Genomic DNA, 17212 nt, shown 5'->3' with positions numbered 1-17212 from the left:
AGCCATCACAGGGGATCACAATTTCGACAACCCTCTCCATTTCCCCTTCGCTTGCCCGAATTCTCCATCGAGATCTAAATCGATACCCTCCACTTCCTTAACCCGAGCAACTTCCCTCGCCAACTCGGCGCGCAATTGAGCTACTGTTTCCTGCGCCTCGTTATCGTCAAGCTCTTCCCGCTGGCCACGGCCAAACATCAACCAGCCTCCCTCTTGGGGAGTGTCCGTATCCAGAGGTGGCCGTGGGATGATATGGAAGTGGACATGGGGAATTGTTTGTGACGCTCTCGGACCTTTTTTTTATAGGCAAGCCCATATAATGGATTGGAGTAGTGTTTGTGAGCAAATGAACGTTCACGACAATGAAAAGAAATATTAGAAAAACATGGAAAAGGGAGTTGATGAATACTGAAATAGACAGACAGAGATGCACGGCACCCAATGCACAATAAGCAATTTGCAAAATTCATGATGCCTTGTGGCATTATGCTGAACAAAAGAACCAGCAGCAGGGGCAACATACCGTTGTTCTGCACGACATTCCACTGTGCTGGATCTTCACGGCGCGAATCTAACTCAGTGCCCAACACTGTCCTTGTCACCGCTCGCGAAAGTATCGGGAGCCATTTACCAAGCTTTAATTCATATCATTCATATCAGCACAACAACTTAAATCACCCTCCTCCTAACCTCTTTCTTCCGTCTTCAAGGAGCAACAATTTTTGAAAAAAATGTAAAAATAAAATGGATGTAATTACAAAAACAACGCAGAATTTTTTTAAAAAAAAAAGAAAAGGTAGGGGAAAATTGATAAATACTGAAACGCTCACCTCCTTCCCAACCTCAACCCCAACGTTCCCCAATTTCTCATGATGGTCCCTGGAAATCACGAGCACATGGCCTCTCGTCAGGGGCATGATGTCTAGAAACGCCAGCACATGCTTCGTCGAGAGGATGAGGTGAGCTTGAGGGGCTGGGGATCGGGTATCGGGCTTCGCCGTCGTCGTATGTGACTTGTTCAGTACATCCACACGAGAAGGCGGAGAGGGTGGATGAGCGGCTGCGATGGCGCAGAAGGGACAATTTGGAGAACTGGGAATGGTGGTGGGTTTGCGGGATGATTTAGCACGCTTGAGAGATGCGGGTGGCCAGATTGTTGCTGGAGATGTCATTTTTAAATCCAGGGCGGGGTTTCCAGAGCGGAGTTGAGGGTATCCAATTTTTCTATTTTATTTTATGTACGAATATTCGTACATCTATTGATTTCGTTGAGATGTCATTGTATATATATAGATGAGTATCTAGTGAAGTTTACCTTTTTTTTAAGGATAGCAGAAATTTAAAAAAAAAAAAAAAAAAAAAAAAAAAAAGAGAGAGAGAGCTTCAGAACGCAATTCCCGGGACCTAAAGTGTAAGGAATGAAAAAATCTCAAGACGTTGTTTCTCCACAGCTTAAGATGGAGAGAACGAAATAACTAAATGTTGGAGCGGATGTCTCCGCGACCCTCTACACAGCGTACGGCTAATGCCCTCATTATGGCGCTTCAGCCCGCGAAGCCGAGGCTGAGTGTGTGTGTGTTCCTTCATAATCATCCGGCTCCCTCAGCAAAATACATACTATCACCACCCCCACGCACGAGTCAATGAAAAGTAATATATATTTGTATGAAACATTCAGAACAAAAGATCGCAATTCATTAATCCCCAGCAAAATAACCAGTGGCGGTCCTCTGACTTCCATTTTGAAGGGTTAGTTTTGGAGGGGTTAGCGGCGGATATTTTTTTTGACGTCTTCATCATCCCTGGATAGAACCCCTTTTCTATCATGCTTGTACTGTACAGTATGCATGTTATCATCACATCGATCCAGACAAGACGACCAACCCAATTGTTACCTACAACACTTAGGAAAATTAGCTCGTCTCATGATTAGAATCGCCTTACAAATTTCAATCCATGTTCAATGAGATGGCCCCATGCAACAGTGCCCATCACCTAGACTGTTCTATCACCTAGATAGATATTCTTCTAGATGACTGACAATGATTAGCATATGCTTACATCTAGTTATAAGGAAAATATAATTTACAATGTCATAGGACTGCAAGATCTTAAAGAAGATAGAAAAAGAGGTTAAACTTTTATCAAGTTCTAACTATGTTTGTTGATGGTCAGCATGTGCTGTGGTTAGAAATGTCGATTTTCCGGGGAGCTCGTCTGAAATCAAAATCGGATCATATATCCGTAGATGAGAAGCAATTATTTTCATGACGCCTGGCTAACATGGTTTTGTTGCCGTAGCTACAACATCTACCTGCAATTGCCCAAAGAAGCAAGATGCTCTGTCGCAAAATTATTATAATCATTTTCCACTTTCTCTTTGTTGCACTCTTAATTAAAAGTTCTCGTCGCGCCCGTCTCTCTCTGTAACACGGCCGCCCGGGGGCAATGATATATCGGGATAGATCCAAGATATCGAAGTTCTGGGCAAGGGTTCATGGGCAATAAAATAGCCTTCTCAAGTCCGTATGTTAATTGAGGCGTGTGATGAACATACACATCATGGTTAATACCTTCCGAGAACAAGTGGACAACGTACCTCCCTACATTATGAATATAAATAAAAAACGGAAAAATGGTATTTTTCTTTTCTCTTCGAACAAGCGCGGAAGAGCTCACCCAGGAGCAACAGCAGCAAGCAGCAAAAGGAAGTGAATATTAAGAGTAACAACTGTTTGGAAGAAAAAAAAATCAAGGGAAACGTAAGGGAATAAAACGGAAATCAAACGACGAGAAGACAAACACAATAAACAAATATAGAGAATAATAAAATGAGAAAAGCCGGAGAAAAAGAAAACGGCAAAGATGCTTTCCAAACGCTGACGCATGTTCTTAACACCAGTCGCAGGAGAAATTTATTTAAAAAAAAATAGGCAGCTCCAAAAAAAAATCCGCCAATAAGTAGAGTTAGAAACACTACGGGCGTCCTTTCGTTTGCGTTTCGTACCCTTGAAAAAGAAAATAACAAAACGGAATGAAAAGACATGCAAACACAAACAAAAGTATAAAACGGCGCCTTAGGGTAGCAAACGTGAGGGAAGCAAAGAAGACGGGGGTTACGAAAGGGGAAGGGAGGAAGAAGATAATCACGGAGTGGTGATAATGATGCCATCATAACAAAAATGCAACCCCTTATATACTCCGTCATGAACTCGAGAAAGGGACCCAAAAATGAGAAATGAAGGAAGTGCGCCGGCCTGCCAGACAGAAATACATACAGGTTGAGGCACTAGAATAAATTTTATATCACACAATCGTTGCATATAACAAGAGACTGACCACTTGTGTCACTATCGACTGTACTTGGTGGTTTTGCTTCCCTCATTCAAGGGAGCAGTATCAGTATCAAGGTAGAGAGAGCGGTATTTTCTCGCCCATTGGCGAGTCACAATCGAGGCTGATTATCAAAATGAAGTTAGTAAAAGGGCTTATGGGAACACGGGTCACGTTGCCAAACATACCTTTCATAAACTTTTTGTTGGCGTATTTCTTGAAGAATGCCTCGTGGGATATAGGACGGTGAAGGTAATCAATCAGCAATTGGAAAACAGGGAGAATTTCTTCCTTCGTATAGCCGGAGTAATGCGCAAGGGTAGCGTCCTATACATATACAGTTCAACTTGTTAGAAAATGTCCAAACAAAATCCACATGACTTAAAACGTACCCAGCGGCCACGATGGAGGATAAGCCGTGCTAGATACATGGAGGCGGCAGCAACATGGCTTTGTCGGTAAGCCATAAACCTATGATCCAGAAGACTGATTTCCATAAAATACTTTCCAAGAGTTCGCGTATGGATGTCATAGTTATCTGCCTTGGATATTCTTCGCAGGAAGTTCATTGGATTGGGATAGCTGATGTCATAATTGAGGGTTGCGAGGACGTGTCGCTCAGCGTCGAGAATTTCTTTATCTGAGAAATTTTCGTCGGCAACATGACTGAAGTTGGCCACGTGAGGTGAGAAAACTTCTTCATATTTGGCAGCAATGAACATTGCTGTCACTCCAACAAGTTGCAATCTGTCTAACGCGACAACCTCAGCGGACAAAAAGCGGTCGATTATATTGACAGTGAGGAAGAGAGTTTCAGGGAGGAGGCGGAAACGGGTATGGACCTCAATGAGCCAGTCAACAAGAACGCCACGCAATCCCCACTCGAGGTCTTCTTGGTGGTAGATGTAGTCCGGGTTGGGCATGGTCTGGGGTTCAATCTTTTTTAGATAATCGAAGATTTCAATTGCATATTCACCCCCCATTATAGGATCATAGAGGTCTTCAGTGTCAAGGTCCAAGACCTCTTCTTCTTCCAGCGCGACTTCTTTTCCATCGAGAGCTTCCTCCAAAACGGCCTCCCTCTCGTTCTCGGTCTTCTCGATTTCAGCCTTCTCCAAATCGACCTTTTTTCGAGGTGGCTCCTCAATAGCGCTTGCAGGTTCGGCTCGGGTTGGTTTTTGGTTTGATTGACGCTTCGTTTTTGTGCCTCCCAAAACCCCAGAACCACTACCCGGACGTTTTAACTCGGTTGCTTCTCGTTGTTTGTTGGTATCCTTCACAGCTAGGGCAGACCGTGATGTGTTTGTTCGACCAAGTTTCTGAACCCCAGCACTGTGCGTGGAGGCTTTGGAAGTCAAACCAACGCGTGAGGTAGCTGGCTTCTTCGCCTCTTTGGTACCATCTACGTTATCCATCTTTGCCATATTACTAACATCCCCCAGGGCGGGACGTCTCCGAGTGGTAGTGTTGGCGGTATTGGCAGCAGATTTCTTGGATTGCAGTGGTTTTGTAATTGCTCCGTTTGAGGAATGAGCATCTTGGACGCTGAGAGTAGCAGTCTTTGCCCGTGTTAGCCGTGTTGTCGCTCCATTTTCGTCATTTTCGTTCGTGACACCACGCTGGCGAAGAGCCCGGGCCTGGCAAGAGGTATCAATACAAAAACCACAGAAGCAATTATCATGAAAAGGGCGATGTGTCATTGTCATTTGTCATATCCCCTTGAGTGAACAGCAGAGGAGAAAGGGACTTACAGGTGGCATCCTGGGCAATGGAAAAAGCTAAGAGGAACGCGTCAAATTGAATTGTACGTTCCAATATGGACTAAGAATGGCGTTACGTGCAACCGTCTAATTGCTACTCTTTCTGCAACACGATGGGGTATTAGAAAGAGAAGACGCTGTGATAACACGTATGAGGGGACTATGTCGCACCAGTTGTGGTGTAAATTTCATGGGGAAAACGTCGTGGTTTGAGAGGGGCGGATGGAAGTATTGTTGTGGTTGCAACAACACCCTGAAAAACCAGAGCAACACCTTGGTCCTCACCAAGCCCTGGTTGTTGACAGCCTTGTCAGGCACAACTTTCCCCAAGCACACGAATTCCAACGTTGAAGAGAACTAGGAGACGGGGGCAATGGCTGAGATGTGAGCCTTCTTACTATATATTTAGAAGTAGAAATGAGGTGACAGTGACTGGCACGTCCGATGTGTTTGGAGCTTCTTTCGCGTGGTCGATGGCGCCAAGAGAATTCAAGAGCCGCTCCACGAGCATTCACGCGTACACGGAGGCTGTAGGAGCCGAGAGGAGTAGAATAAGCAGTATGATGCGTGATATGAAGTGAACAGCTAAGCAGTAAATTGGGATGGGATGGTGAGGTATACTGAGGTGATGTGATGTGGGCGAGAGGACTACCTGGACAGATGCGAGGGGACGGTGATGGAGGTGAGAGAAAGAACACACACATGGGAGCAGGAATTGGAGCCCGTAATGTGCGTGGTTGCGGACGGGAGCGATACTTAAATGGTATGCGAAATGTATAGCGGGTCCAGGTACTGAAGCGTAACAAACCGCGCCAGTACAAAAAATACACTCAATTCCGGTGTCCGTCGCGGTAAGAAACTGTAAGTACGGTACGAGAAGTCCCTCTTGGGCTCTAAACAAAGGCTGTTGGCCGGGAAACAATGCTGCTCACGTGCTGGTTATGGCTTGTTTCGTAATGTATTGATACCAGCTGCGGCGCCAGACACGACGAATAACCTGTAATATACCGTATTTAAATTACCCCACCAAAAAAAAATCAACCGGCCCGTGGCGGTGCGACCCGTCTGTGGCTGGAGATCCTGTCAGCTCTCTTGATCATGTGACACACGCTGCACGCGAACTTTTTGGACCTTGAGGAAATGTTCTTGGGCAGTGAGGAACCAGAACAGATCAACTGTCGTTGACCAGAAAACAGTCCCAGCACATCAGCATTAATTGCAGTGGCAAGGGACTGAAACTCCCTTTGCTCCAATCAGTTGGGTTTGCTGGGTGTGTCTGAGAATTGGACTGCCTCTTTACACCTGCCAGCAAATTTGGAACCCTCCGCTCCCTCCCGCCCATCATGCTCCAACCACGCCTCACATTGAGGAGCCTACAGAACTCCTGTAGATGCCTCTCATCAATCACCGCTCGCGCATACTCTAGCACACTCCTCCAGAAGCCAGATGGACCAGCCGAACCGGAAAAGGAAACTCCTAGCTTCGCTTTTGCTCCGCCTCCTATGAGGGATAAGGAAGGGCTTGGTATGCGGTCTTACACACCCCGCACGCCCGGTCTCAGGCATCTGCGAAGACCAATCAACGACCACTTGTGGAAAGGAAGGCCGGTGCACAAACTCACCTTCCCGAAAAGAGGCCATGGCAAAGGTGGCCGGAATAGCACTGGCAGAGTGACTGTTCGACATCGTGGTGGAGGCCACAAACGGAGAATACGCACCGTCGATTTCGAGCGGAAGGAACCAGGACCCCATATGGTTGAGAGAATCGAGCATGATCCGAATCGAAATGCGCATATTGCTCTTATCAAGTCCAAGAAGACAGGCAAATTGAGTTATATCATCGCTGCTGAGGGCATGAGGGCAGGTGATGTTGTCGAGAGTTACAGAGCAGGTATCCCCGACGAGCTATGGCAGAGTATGGGCGGCACAGTCGATCCCGGTGTGCTGGCTGCCAGAACCGCGTGGCGAGGGAACTGCCTCCCCCTTCACATGATCCCTGTCGGCTCATTGATCTATAATATCGGATTAAAACCGGGAAAGGGAGGACAGTTATGCCGGGCCGCTGGTACCTTTGCAACGATCACTCTAAAAGCAACCGAAGAATTGCCTGAAGAAATACAACAGGCGGAAAGCGTATCTTCAGAAGAAGGAGACGCGAAACTTCTTACCCTACAGGAGAGACACAAACTCAAACAGCTTGCGGACCATGTCACCATTCGCCTTGCCAGCGGTGAAGTTAGGCTCATCCATAAGGATTGCTGTGCAACCATTGGCGTCGCAAGTAATGCCTATTTCAAATATAGATCCCTTGGAAAGGCTGGACGAAGTCGATGGTTGAATATCCGTCCGACGGTCCGAGGCCTCGCCATGAACGCAAAGGACCATCCTCACGGTGGTGGACGGGGAAAGTCGAAGGGCAACGTCCATCCAAAAAGTCCCTGGGGCAAACCGGTATGTTTTATCCCGCCCCTGGTTGTCCCTTGTTTATATGTTCCGTTCCCTTCCCAATTGTCTTCTTAAAATACAAGCCCCATTTTATCTTTACTTCTTTACTGATTTGGCACCCTCTTCTCTCTCATCTACGTCGAATTACAGGCCAAATCCGGATACAAAACTCGACCAAAGCACCGCGTCAACAAGGCTGTCGTTATCCCGCGCGTACGGAACCAAGGCAAGCGTCGCAGAGGATACAATTAAGGCGCTCCCATCGGACCACCAGGTCCAAGCCCATATATTTCCGACCTTTTATTTCTTGTTGTATTACAAATATACAAAGCTGTCCCAGTTCCTCGCCGGCCTCCCAACACCCATTTCGAACATGCTTGTATTCATATGGAAACTGTATATTTATATTACCAAAGGCATTTTATCACAATTATTTGGTTTGGAATCTACCCCTTCTTTGTTAGAATGGCCGATTAGAATAGTCATTTCCTGCTTATAGAGATCCCGGAGTTCTGTTATTCATTAAGGCTACTCCTTGCCTCTCCCCATGACCAATCATGGTTGGCTCACGTTATGATCAGCGGATGCATGGTTTTGCTCTGCTCTTCCATTTACATCGGGAGGAATGAACATTGGTATTTGATTTTCTCTAAGATGCCTGTGTGTGTTATACGCATTCAGCGGGGTCTTCCCATCGAGAATATTGCACTTTCTTACTTCTCAAACCTCTCGTTTCCGATGCAATGCACGATAAAACTCTGTACAATATTTTGTCTTGCCTCCCTCACCTAAATGCCTCCCCCTGATAGACGTCTTGCTTGTTTGTTTTTGTTCACTTTCTCTTTCGTCTTCAACTAGAAACCAAATGGTATTTCATTCATAAAACAGGGCCATTCTAGTGGTTCGAGAAGTGGCGGAAACGGAATTCCTATATTTGCAGACCTGATGTAGAGTACATTGTGATAGATCTAAGTAATAGGTGCGGGCCCGCCCTAGGTTTCAGCCATACATATATCCATAGCAGGAAACTAGCTCGAAGATATAGAATAAAACAATAGAGAAGCCGGGTATGTAGAAACAGAAACAAACAGATGGAGGGGCTTATCTTCTGCGCCGAGAGAACGTTTACGAAAAAAACTCCACATATATAATACAAAAGAAGCGAATCACCCAACTCCGCGCTTATGCAATAAAACACGATTTCAGAAATAAAGATGGTGGTGACAAAAGTAAAAATTGCAACAAACCAGAGTTTCCCCACGCGCAGCCCCTTCCTTTTTCGTCTCATGAATCGCTGCCCATCGCCATCGATGCTGGCGTATCCCCAATTCCCCTACACCGGTGAACTAGCTTCCTGATGAATTCGATATTAACAGCATGTGTGTTCGCTAGATGCAACACAAACTGGCCCTCATCGAGACAGCTATGCCAACCCGCACAATCACCGAAGGCATGGAAATCCCATAAGTGCTGCATGCGCACGTCCCTGTCGAGGTAATGGGGCCTATCGAACCTCTCGTCACAGGCATTGCACCAGTCCACAACCAGCTCGCCATGTTCATCCTCACCCTCATCGAAGAAATCGGCAAGGTTTGTAAAATCAGTGATCCGCGGACACGTGTAAGTGTCTCTGGGCTGGTGCCATAGATCGTAATGCTCGAGGCTGGGGTGCAGCACGTGGCAGAGCTTACAGGGCTTTGCTGCTGTTCCCCGCTGGTCAGCAGAGGTACCGATCTGGTTTATGGAATCTTGTAGCGTGGGGCGCTGTAATGTGAGTAGCGACTGAAGATCCCAGTATGGTGGGGAGTCGACGGGCATGGCTGACCCCTTCCGCCACGGGAATGGTGATTTCATGGGATCCCACAGTCGCATGGTGTTGCCGTTGCTGAAATGTTCAGCAAGGTGGATCTGTCGGTCTTCCCAAGAGCGGAGAAGTTCGTTGCAGAAGCCGCAATTCCAAAATATGTTGGCGGCTCCTGACCGCCCGCTGTGTTGATTGGAGTAGACACTGACTCCAGCGCTTTGTGCGCTAGGCTGGCGGCGGGGAGAGGAGCTGGATGATTGGGGTTGTGATTTTGTTAGAAGCCGGCGGCTATCTTTACCTCTGCTCAACCTCGAACCCAAGGAGTTGGTTTCATCGGGCCTTGCTTCTTTCCCTTTGCAAGGTTGGCTGAAGTTTTCTAGGTCTTCCAGGTGGAAATTTTTTTCATGCCTGAGCCAATCTCCCTTGTCTTCACATTGGATCAGGCAGAACGTGCAATGAAACTCCTTTAAAGTGGTGAGTGGCGTTGTTGCTACTTTAAGAGGCAAGCGAGGCTTCTCGATGGAAGAACTGGCATTGGACAAAACGGATGTTGGTGGTTTTGGGGTCGAGCGCTCTGTCTCCCTTGTGAAAACGTCCGACGTAATTGATTGGTTTTCACCATGGGCTGCTCTCCCCGTTTGAAAGATATTCGTAGGACTTCTCCGGTTTTCGCGATCGGTATCGACATGCCCAACTTGGGGTGTGTCTTCGTGATTTGATTCTGTTTTTTGCCTTCGCGGAAGATAATTCAAGACTTGCTTGAAAGTCTTTGACCACGATGATATTCGGCTTTTTTCTGCTTTCTGAATCATGTCCATTGTTTGGAGCTTGCTTCGAGTGGACGAGTTATTAGAGTTTCTTGAGGAGGTTTTATTATGGGATGCGTGTACATGATCCATCAGATGCTTTGGCGTCCTGGGCGCAGAACTCGATGGTCGTTGTCCAAAGGGTGGTGGTTCTGGCGGTGGAGGATTCTCAGGATTCTCAGGAGAAACGAGAGGAGTTAGATTACTTGGACCATTTGGATAACCGTCGGGACAGTGATTGAGGATCCGAGGTGGTCCGGATGGGTGTGCCGTATTTAGCAGAGGTTGGCCACATGGCTGTATTAACTGGTGATGATTCTCATTAAGATCTCGTAGTGTCATGGATGTGTCTGAAGTGCTGCTCGAGACCTCCTTCTGGAAGTGATCTAAAGACTGGGCTTCAGAGTCAGGGTGGTCTAGACTGTACAGCAATGAGTTAAATCCATCAAACAGAGATGTGAAGCTTGTTTGACTTACAGAGCCTCTGATTCCTGCATAACCAAGGATATATTATCGTTGCTTTCCTGAAAGTTTGGCCCCTTCCCCATGGTCTGGGATCCGGGAGGTGTATTGCCTTTGGCTCGCGCTGATGGCAGCGAGCGGAAAGGTCGAGAAAAGTTCGGGATCTTCCCCAAAAATTCAAGCTGCAACCACATCGCGAAGTTAGACACACATTAATCAAACGAGGGTTGGTCCTTTGAACATTATCACGCTCTTGTCAAGGAAGAGCACAGAAAATCTCACCCCACAGTAATCCTGCTTAAGTTTGATTTTGTATATTTTATCAGACTCAAGCGGCGTTTGGGGAACCTCGAATGTAAGCGCATGCAAAAATGCTTCTGAAACGAATATCTAATATTGACCGTGTTGTTAGCCATTAGAATTGTTCCCGCCGAACCAACACACTATGAACCTGTCTTATGGTGGAGAGGTTACGAACCTCCTGTGGTTGCTCTTGGGTTATCCCATCAGCGTTTCCATATCGTCCAGAGTCGTGGTCAAATGGTGAGGTCCTATTGGGGTTGTCATGCAAAGAAACAACATCGTCATCTACAGCAACGTGGTGATCCGTTGAGGTCGAGATCCACGAAGCAGACACCGGCTCTAGACGTGGTCCAGTTTTGCTTGTCGACATCGTGAGTTCTTGACGTGGGTGTGAAGTGGAGATACGTTGACGCTGGGGGCTGCTCGGCGCCAGCTCCGAAATCACAGTATCATCTACTCACACCATAACGTTCTGGCACCAAATTGGGAAGAGCCGGAGGGAGAAGAAAAATAGTTGCAGGCTTCCAAAGGGAAGCGGGAGCAAACCGAATATAAAATATAGTATCTTGGACTCGCCCGATGCCAGTTTTGAGAAAGCCGCATCACAGCCTTTCGGCCAGTGTAGCATAGAATTTGCCTTGTCTTCTGGCGAGCCTCACTGGCCAGCAGGTCAGCTGCTGGCAGGAGCTTTTTGCGGTCAGAACACGTATAAGTGCGTTAAAATAGGCAGCGCTGCAGGTATCTTTTGCACCGCTGCGTGTTGAAGCGCTATTGGTGGTTCAACGTAAGTTCGCAAGGTTCTGTATGCTTCTCTGTTGCGAGGTCCAAAGGATGGCAAAGAGGATATATTTTCTTCATCCCCAAGCAAGCCACGTAGAATTAACTACCCTGACTGCCTGGTATGATTGGCTTTGGTTTCTCTGCCGCACTCTTTTGTTGTCCAACAATGAATCAAATGTACTTGAAAGTACCCGGACAGTCGACCATCTCAGGAAACAAGGAGATGCGATCTTTATCATCATCACAAATATCCCTGTATACAATCATATATTGCCATTTCCATATTTACGGCTTTCACCTGCTGAGCTGACAGTAAATTTCTGCTAGATCATGTTTCGTTGCGCATCCCTGGTGGCCGCATGCTTTGACAGTGCGATCACCCAAAGATGCTTCGCTCTCTACCTTGGGCATCCATCGTTCACCACCCACACGGGTTCTTGCATACAATCACTTTGTTGAATCTGTAGCTTTAGGATGTGTACGGTAAATGAGTAACTTCCATCCTCAATCTCACCGGTTGTATCTAAGTAATTCGGATATGTAACTGGGTGAACCCGAGAAAGATAGTCATAAACTTGCCTAGTATTCACCGGAGGCTATTTTACCTTTCGCCAGACTCGTTTGCAACTTCTAGAATCACTTGATCGGTAGTATTGGTATGAAATGGAAAAGCCGGTTCATAGTCAGAAAAGTATGGGTGCACAAAACGGCTGGTAAATAGTTTGTCTCGAGTGTTAGACATGTCCTTCACAAAACTTTACTTCTTCATTCTAACATTTCAGAAACCTACTATTTACAACGACCCCAACGCCTTCAACTCGGGAATTCCCTTCCTTAGTATTCTCATGGAACACAGACAGTTCTCTAATAGCCGCTACTCCCTATTCAATCGTGATGATCAAGTGGCTTTTGTAGAGATACTCGGCCGCCCTCAAGAATGTAAAACACTGCCACACCGGGAGAATCGACAAGAAATATATCGCCAGCCTTTGGTATTGACAACGCTATTAACCCAAGAGCTGTTGGTTTTAGTCTTTAATCCCAGCGGCCGCAAGTGGACATATTTATAGAAAAGGCTGATATGATAAGTTGGACGAAATGTAAATAGCCCACTTCGCTGAGGGGTAGGGAGAATTGCCGCCTGAGGTTGGTAAGCTTCTGCTTATTTTTAACTCGCAGTTATTGAGCGCGGAGTTGACCCTGATGACTATGCAAGATTGGGATCTAATGGCATTGATCACTGCCACATTGCTACTACCGAAAACTGTAGCTGATGAATAGATAAGGTCCCTTGAAGGACGGGGGTCAGCAGGGAGGAGGAATGGAATGATGAGATATCTCGAATCTACACGGGTTTTCTTCTTGGGCCATTTCCATCACAATGGCTAGTTGTGTAGGTGGACTTTCACGCAATTGAATCCCCAAAAGGCCTTGCTACCTTCGTTCCAATTCTGGAATGAAAATGTCATGCTTTTCTTGAGTCTTCGATCCATGGATGCTGAAAAACTATGATTAGTCAGTAAGCCCTCGCAGCAGATACAGACTGTTGACATGATGGACGGGTCAAGAAACCACCAAGTGCCACAAAGACAAGGCATCTACGATGACGTCCTTTAAGAGTAATGAAGGCAACACTAGCGCGCCTATGGTGTCTTGGTACTGGCTGGAAGTGCTGAGATTGTTGATGACAGATACTAGTACGAGCGCAGCACTAAAAACATGCGCTTGGAGGAACATTTAGGGCGCCCAAGGCAGCACCGTTATCAACAACTCTGGTTGAACGTGGAAAACGGGCCCCGCAAAGCATGTCCTTATATTTTCGATGAGATCCTGGACAAGCGACCATCTCGCCGTCAATCCTTGCCTGCTCAGGCATCTTAGCTCCATCCGCTCGCCGATTACTTTTCTTCCCCGCGAAGTTGATGCCGCCTCTAGTCTCAGCTCCATATCGTCATGGACGGTGTCAACCCACCACCAACTAAATTATCTGATGCTCGGTCAGGAGAACTACAACAAGGTGGTCCCTCGGGACAAGATAGCGTGGCTCATCAGTCGGAGCCTCCCACACAGATTGGAAACGATAGCAGTCCAGAACCTCGAGCCAATGGAGCAAACCAAAGCACTGCTTGGGTACCTCGTCCCAAGCGGATAGCCTGTACTATATGTCGAAAAAGAAAGCTGCGATGTGATGGTAACAAACCAAGTTGCGGTACATGTTCCCGCTTGGGCCATGATTGTGCCTACGATGAAGTGAGGAAAAAGAGTGGCCCAAAGAGGGGTTATGTGAAGCTATTAGAAGCAAGATTAGGTATCACCATTTTTCCGAGCCCATGCTTCCTGTGTCTAATCACAGTTAATTGTGGGCCATTGCTGATGTATTTGTTCCCTCCTTGCTTTAGCCCAAGTCGAAACCTTACTCAAATCTCAAGACTCCGGGGATGTCTTCCAAAAGTCTCCCGTGCCCACAGATTTCAACCCTCGACCTCCTGCATCTGGCAGTGTGGTTAATAGCATGACCGATGTTTTCCCCTCCTCCAACCCAACAGAAAATTTACGTACAGTTCCCCTTGACCTGTTTGGTGACTTAAATTCCACTCAGATCAATTTGCCGGATGATAGCATTACTTCTGGAGGGGGTTTTTCATGGGAAATGATTGGACTGGGTTTGGAAGAACCCCTTCCAGCTCAGGATGTTATTGATGAGCTGTACGTGCGACCCCTAAGCTCCAGCCTGCCATCCCACATGAAAATATGGCCTGACGGATGATATCCAGGAATGAGATATATTTCCAGAAAATTCACCCTTCAATGCCGATTTTACACCGACCGAGATACTATGCTGCAATGAATCTTTCACCTAACATGCGGCCTCCCGTATGTTTACGATATGTAATGTGGGCCTTGGCTGCCTCTGTTACGGATAAGTATCGAACATTGCATCCACATTTCTATCAACGTGCACGAAAATATGCCGAGTTGGACCAGATGAGAGGTCTTGGCGAGTCCATGATCACCGTTGCTCACGCCCAGACTTGGATCTTATTGTCTTCCTACGAGTTCAGGATGATGTTCTTTCCACGTGCATGGATTAGTACAGGCCATGCGATGAGATTGTGTATGATGATGGGGTTACATCGTCTCGATGGTAGCGGTCCCGCGGTTAAAATGTGCCTTGGGCCTGCACGAGACTGGACTGAGCAGGAAGAGCGGAGAAGGACCTTTTGGATAGCTTTTTGTCAAGACAGATATGCAAGTGTGGGAACGGGATGGCCCATGATGATGGATGAACGAGATGTAAGGAATATCCGTGTCCCTCGCGAAACAAATCTTTGACAAGTGAGCGATGCTAGATTTTAACCAATCTTCCTGCTTCCGATGAAGCATTTTTCAACTCTAAAATGCAGCAAACTTACACGTTGGCGAGTTTGACGGCTGGTGAAAATATTTCAACGCTGTCGTCTCTTGCGGGCCTTGTATTAATCGCATGCATTTTTGGCCGCAATCTCCATCATCTTCACCGGACAACACCAGATGATACCGATCACGATTTGAATGGCGGCTTTTGGAGAAGGCATAGGGCCTTGGATAACATCCTCCTCAACACATCTCTTGCATTACCTAGCCATTTGCGATTACCAGAAGGCATCAACGACTCGAGCGTCGTTTTCCTTAACCTCTGCATCCATTCTTCAACAATCTGCCTGCACCAAGCAGCTATTTTCAAAGCGGAGAAAAATGACATGCCTAGCCAAATTGCAGCAGAGGGAAAGCGACGAAGCATAGTTGCTGCAGATCAGATAACAAGCATAATGAAAATGGCTAGCCATATTGACTTAACACTAGTGAGTGCCGTAGTTGACACTTTTAACATATCTGTCCTAACCGTTTTTAGATCAACCCTTTCGTTGCGTTCTGTTTGTATGTATCATGTCGGGTATTCTTGCAGTACCTGAAGTGCCGACCAGATGACGGATCAGCTCATTCATCCCTTCAATTCTTACTAGCTGCCATGAATGTTCTTAAACATAAAATCCCTCTCACAGAATCGTTTCTCATGCAGCTCGATGCGGACCTTGAAGCACTTAGAGGTAGTAGTAAATCTGAAACACAGAAGTTCGCTTTTGGTCTACGGTGCGGCGAGGTAAGTCCTGTGGGCGCGAGCAAACTATTCTGGCGACCTGGAATAATGTCGTCTAGTGATATAATTGCGTTTAGAACCTAACAATTGGCCGTTTAGAAATCTCCACAAATGAATGACTCTTGTGGATCATTGAAAACGATTTTTCAGGAACATGACCTTCAACCGCCGGAGAATCTTGCCGTGTCATCGTCATATGAGCAGACCACGGCCCCTCCTGTTATGTCCTCGCTACCTAATCGGTCAAAACCATCAGTTGGATCGGTGTCAGCTTCCGGGAATGATAACCACACACATGTAGTGAACGTCGGGTCATTTTCGCTTCCCACAGATAAGCACTTCGTAAAGTCGATGGCTGTGGAAATGGACTTGTCAGAGGCCAGCACCATAAGCGATCGCCAGTACCTGTCCTCTGACCATCCGACCCCAGGCACAAACCAGTCATCGAGCAGTTCGATTTCACCGCGTATTATAGACCAACCATCACCCCCCGTTCAACAACACCACAAACGGCAACAGCTCCAGAGACCAAATCCCAATGCATATGTCCCTGACCTCCCTCCCTCCCAATTTGAATCCAGCCTTGACAACAATACTGGAACTGCTTATGCAAACTACTTTACACCGGGAAATCCACCCCCAAACACCGCTGGATTTGAAAACCCTTTCGCCTTTCCCGCTGGATGGAACACTCGGGCTACCCACCAGCCATCCTCGGCATCTACCTCTGCAGGACTCGTTGATCATATACCAAACCTTGACAATATTACCTGGCCTGGTGGAGTAGATCCCCTGCCCTGGGAAACCTATCAGGACTAATTTCAAGGTTGCACCTGGACCTTCGTTCGTTCATTCACTTCCTTTCCTTTTTTTTCTCATTATCTTTAACAATTTTTTTTCTTTCTTTTTTTTTTTACAAAAAAATGAAAATGTCCCTTTTCTTTATACTTGTTGTATTATACTAATCCCACCTTTTGGACCATGTGGCTCTCAATTCCCCGGCCCTTTATCAAGACAGCAAACCTTCATTTATATCAATTTATATGGAAGTCAGGATAAATATTGGGAAAAAGTACAAGTTCGGATTCTATATTCACTTTAGGCGATTTTGGAGGACTGTTTTTGAACGGAAGAGAGTCGGAATCTGCAGGCTCTGTATATCTCTTTTTTGTAATTTTGTCCCCTTCCTTTTTCTTTCTCATTTTATTCTTTGACTGGGTTTATTTACTTGCTTCTATGCTGGCTTTAATCAAATACGTAACGAATTATGGTTTGGTTCTGAATAAACTAGCTGTTTACTCATATCTCGCCCGTTCTGTTTGTCTGTTTTAAACAATGGCCAGGCTTCCTACTATGGTATGCTCGTATGAAGTTATGTAGAA

At 46.4% G+C, this 17212-nt stretch overlaps 6 protein-coding genes across 6 annotated transcripts; 3 read left to right on the top strand and 3 right to left on the bottom strand.

Annotated features, from left to right (window-relative positions):
• Positions 1–15: 15 nt before the first annotated feature.
• On the bottom strand, positions 16–1172 carry HCBG_03337 (HIT domain-containing protein; the record flags this gene model as incomplete). Its single annotated transcript, XM_045430386.1, has 3 exons — positions 16–293; positions 524–635; positions 831–1172. 3 exons carry the CDS (start codon positions 1170–1172, stop codon positions 16–18), a joined length of 732 nt encoding a protein of 243 aa, XP_045288529.1.
• A 1446-nt stretch (positions 1173–2618) lies between these two features.
• Positions 2619–5758, bottom strand: HCBG_03336 (G2/mitotic-specific cyclin-B; the record flags this gene model as incomplete). Its single annotated transcript, XM_045430385.1, has 6 exons — positions 2619–3457; positions 3522–3660; positions 3726–4970; positions 5085–5196; positions 5265–5384; positions 5492–5758. 4 exons carry the CDS (start codon positions 5091–5093, stop codon positions 3351–3353), a joined length of 1500 nt encoding a protein of 499 aa, XP_045288528.1.
• Positions 5759–6249: 491 nt separating this feature from the next.
• Positions 6250–7789, top strand: HCBG_03335 (60S ribosomal protein RML2; the record flags this gene model as incomplete). Its single annotated transcript, XM_045430384.1, has 2 exons — positions 6250–7543; positions 7688–7789. The coding sequence occupies 2 exons, from the start codon at positions 6437–6439 to the stop codon at positions 7787–7789; spliced, it is 1209 nt and encodes a 402-aa protein (XP_045288527.1).
• Positions 7790–8821: 1032 nt separating this feature from the next.
• On the bottom strand, positions 8822–11282 carry HCBG_03334 (uncharacterized protein; the record flags this gene model as incomplete). Its single annotated transcript, XM_045430383.1, has 4 exons — positions 8822–10568; positions 10625–10791; positions 10892–10999; positions 11088–11282. The coding sequence occupies 4 exons, from the start codon at positions 11280–11282 to the stop codon at positions 8822–8824; spliced, it is 2217 nt and encodes a 738-aa protein (XP_045288526.1).
• A 1150-nt stretch (positions 11283–12432) lies between these two features.
• On the top strand, positions 12433–12973 carry HCBG_03333 (uncharacterized protein; the record flags this gene model as incomplete). The annotated part of the gene is made up of 3 exons (XM_045430382.1): positions 12433–12684; positions 12801–12842; positions 12872–12973. 3 exons carry the CDS (start codon positions 12433–12435, stop codon positions 12971–12973), a joined length of 396 nt encoding a protein of 131 aa, XP_045288525.1.
• A 672-nt stretch (positions 12974–13645) lies between these two features.
• Positions 13646–16649, top strand: HCBG_03332 (binuclear zinc transcription factor; the record flags this gene model as incomplete). The annotated part of the gene is made up of 6 exons (XM_045430381.1): positions 13646–14000; positions 14092–14398; positions 14467–14986; positions 15043–15534; positions 15585–15833; positions 15930–16649. The coding sequence occupies 6 exons, from the start codon at positions 13646–13648 to the stop codon at positions 16647–16649; spliced, it is 2643 nt and encodes an 880-aa protein (XP_045288524.1).
• Positions 16650–17212: the final 563 nt, after the last annotated feature.

Source organism: Histoplasma capsulatum (assembly GCF_000150115.1).
Source record: "Histoplasma capsulatum G186AR genomic scaffold supercont2.4, whole genome shotgun sequence".
Lineage (NCBI taxonomy): Eukaryota > Fungi > Ascomycota > Eurotiomycetes > Onygenales > Ajellomycetaceae > Histoplasma > Histoplasma capsulatum.
This window is presented reverse-complemented; position numbering and strand designations above follow the sequence as displayed.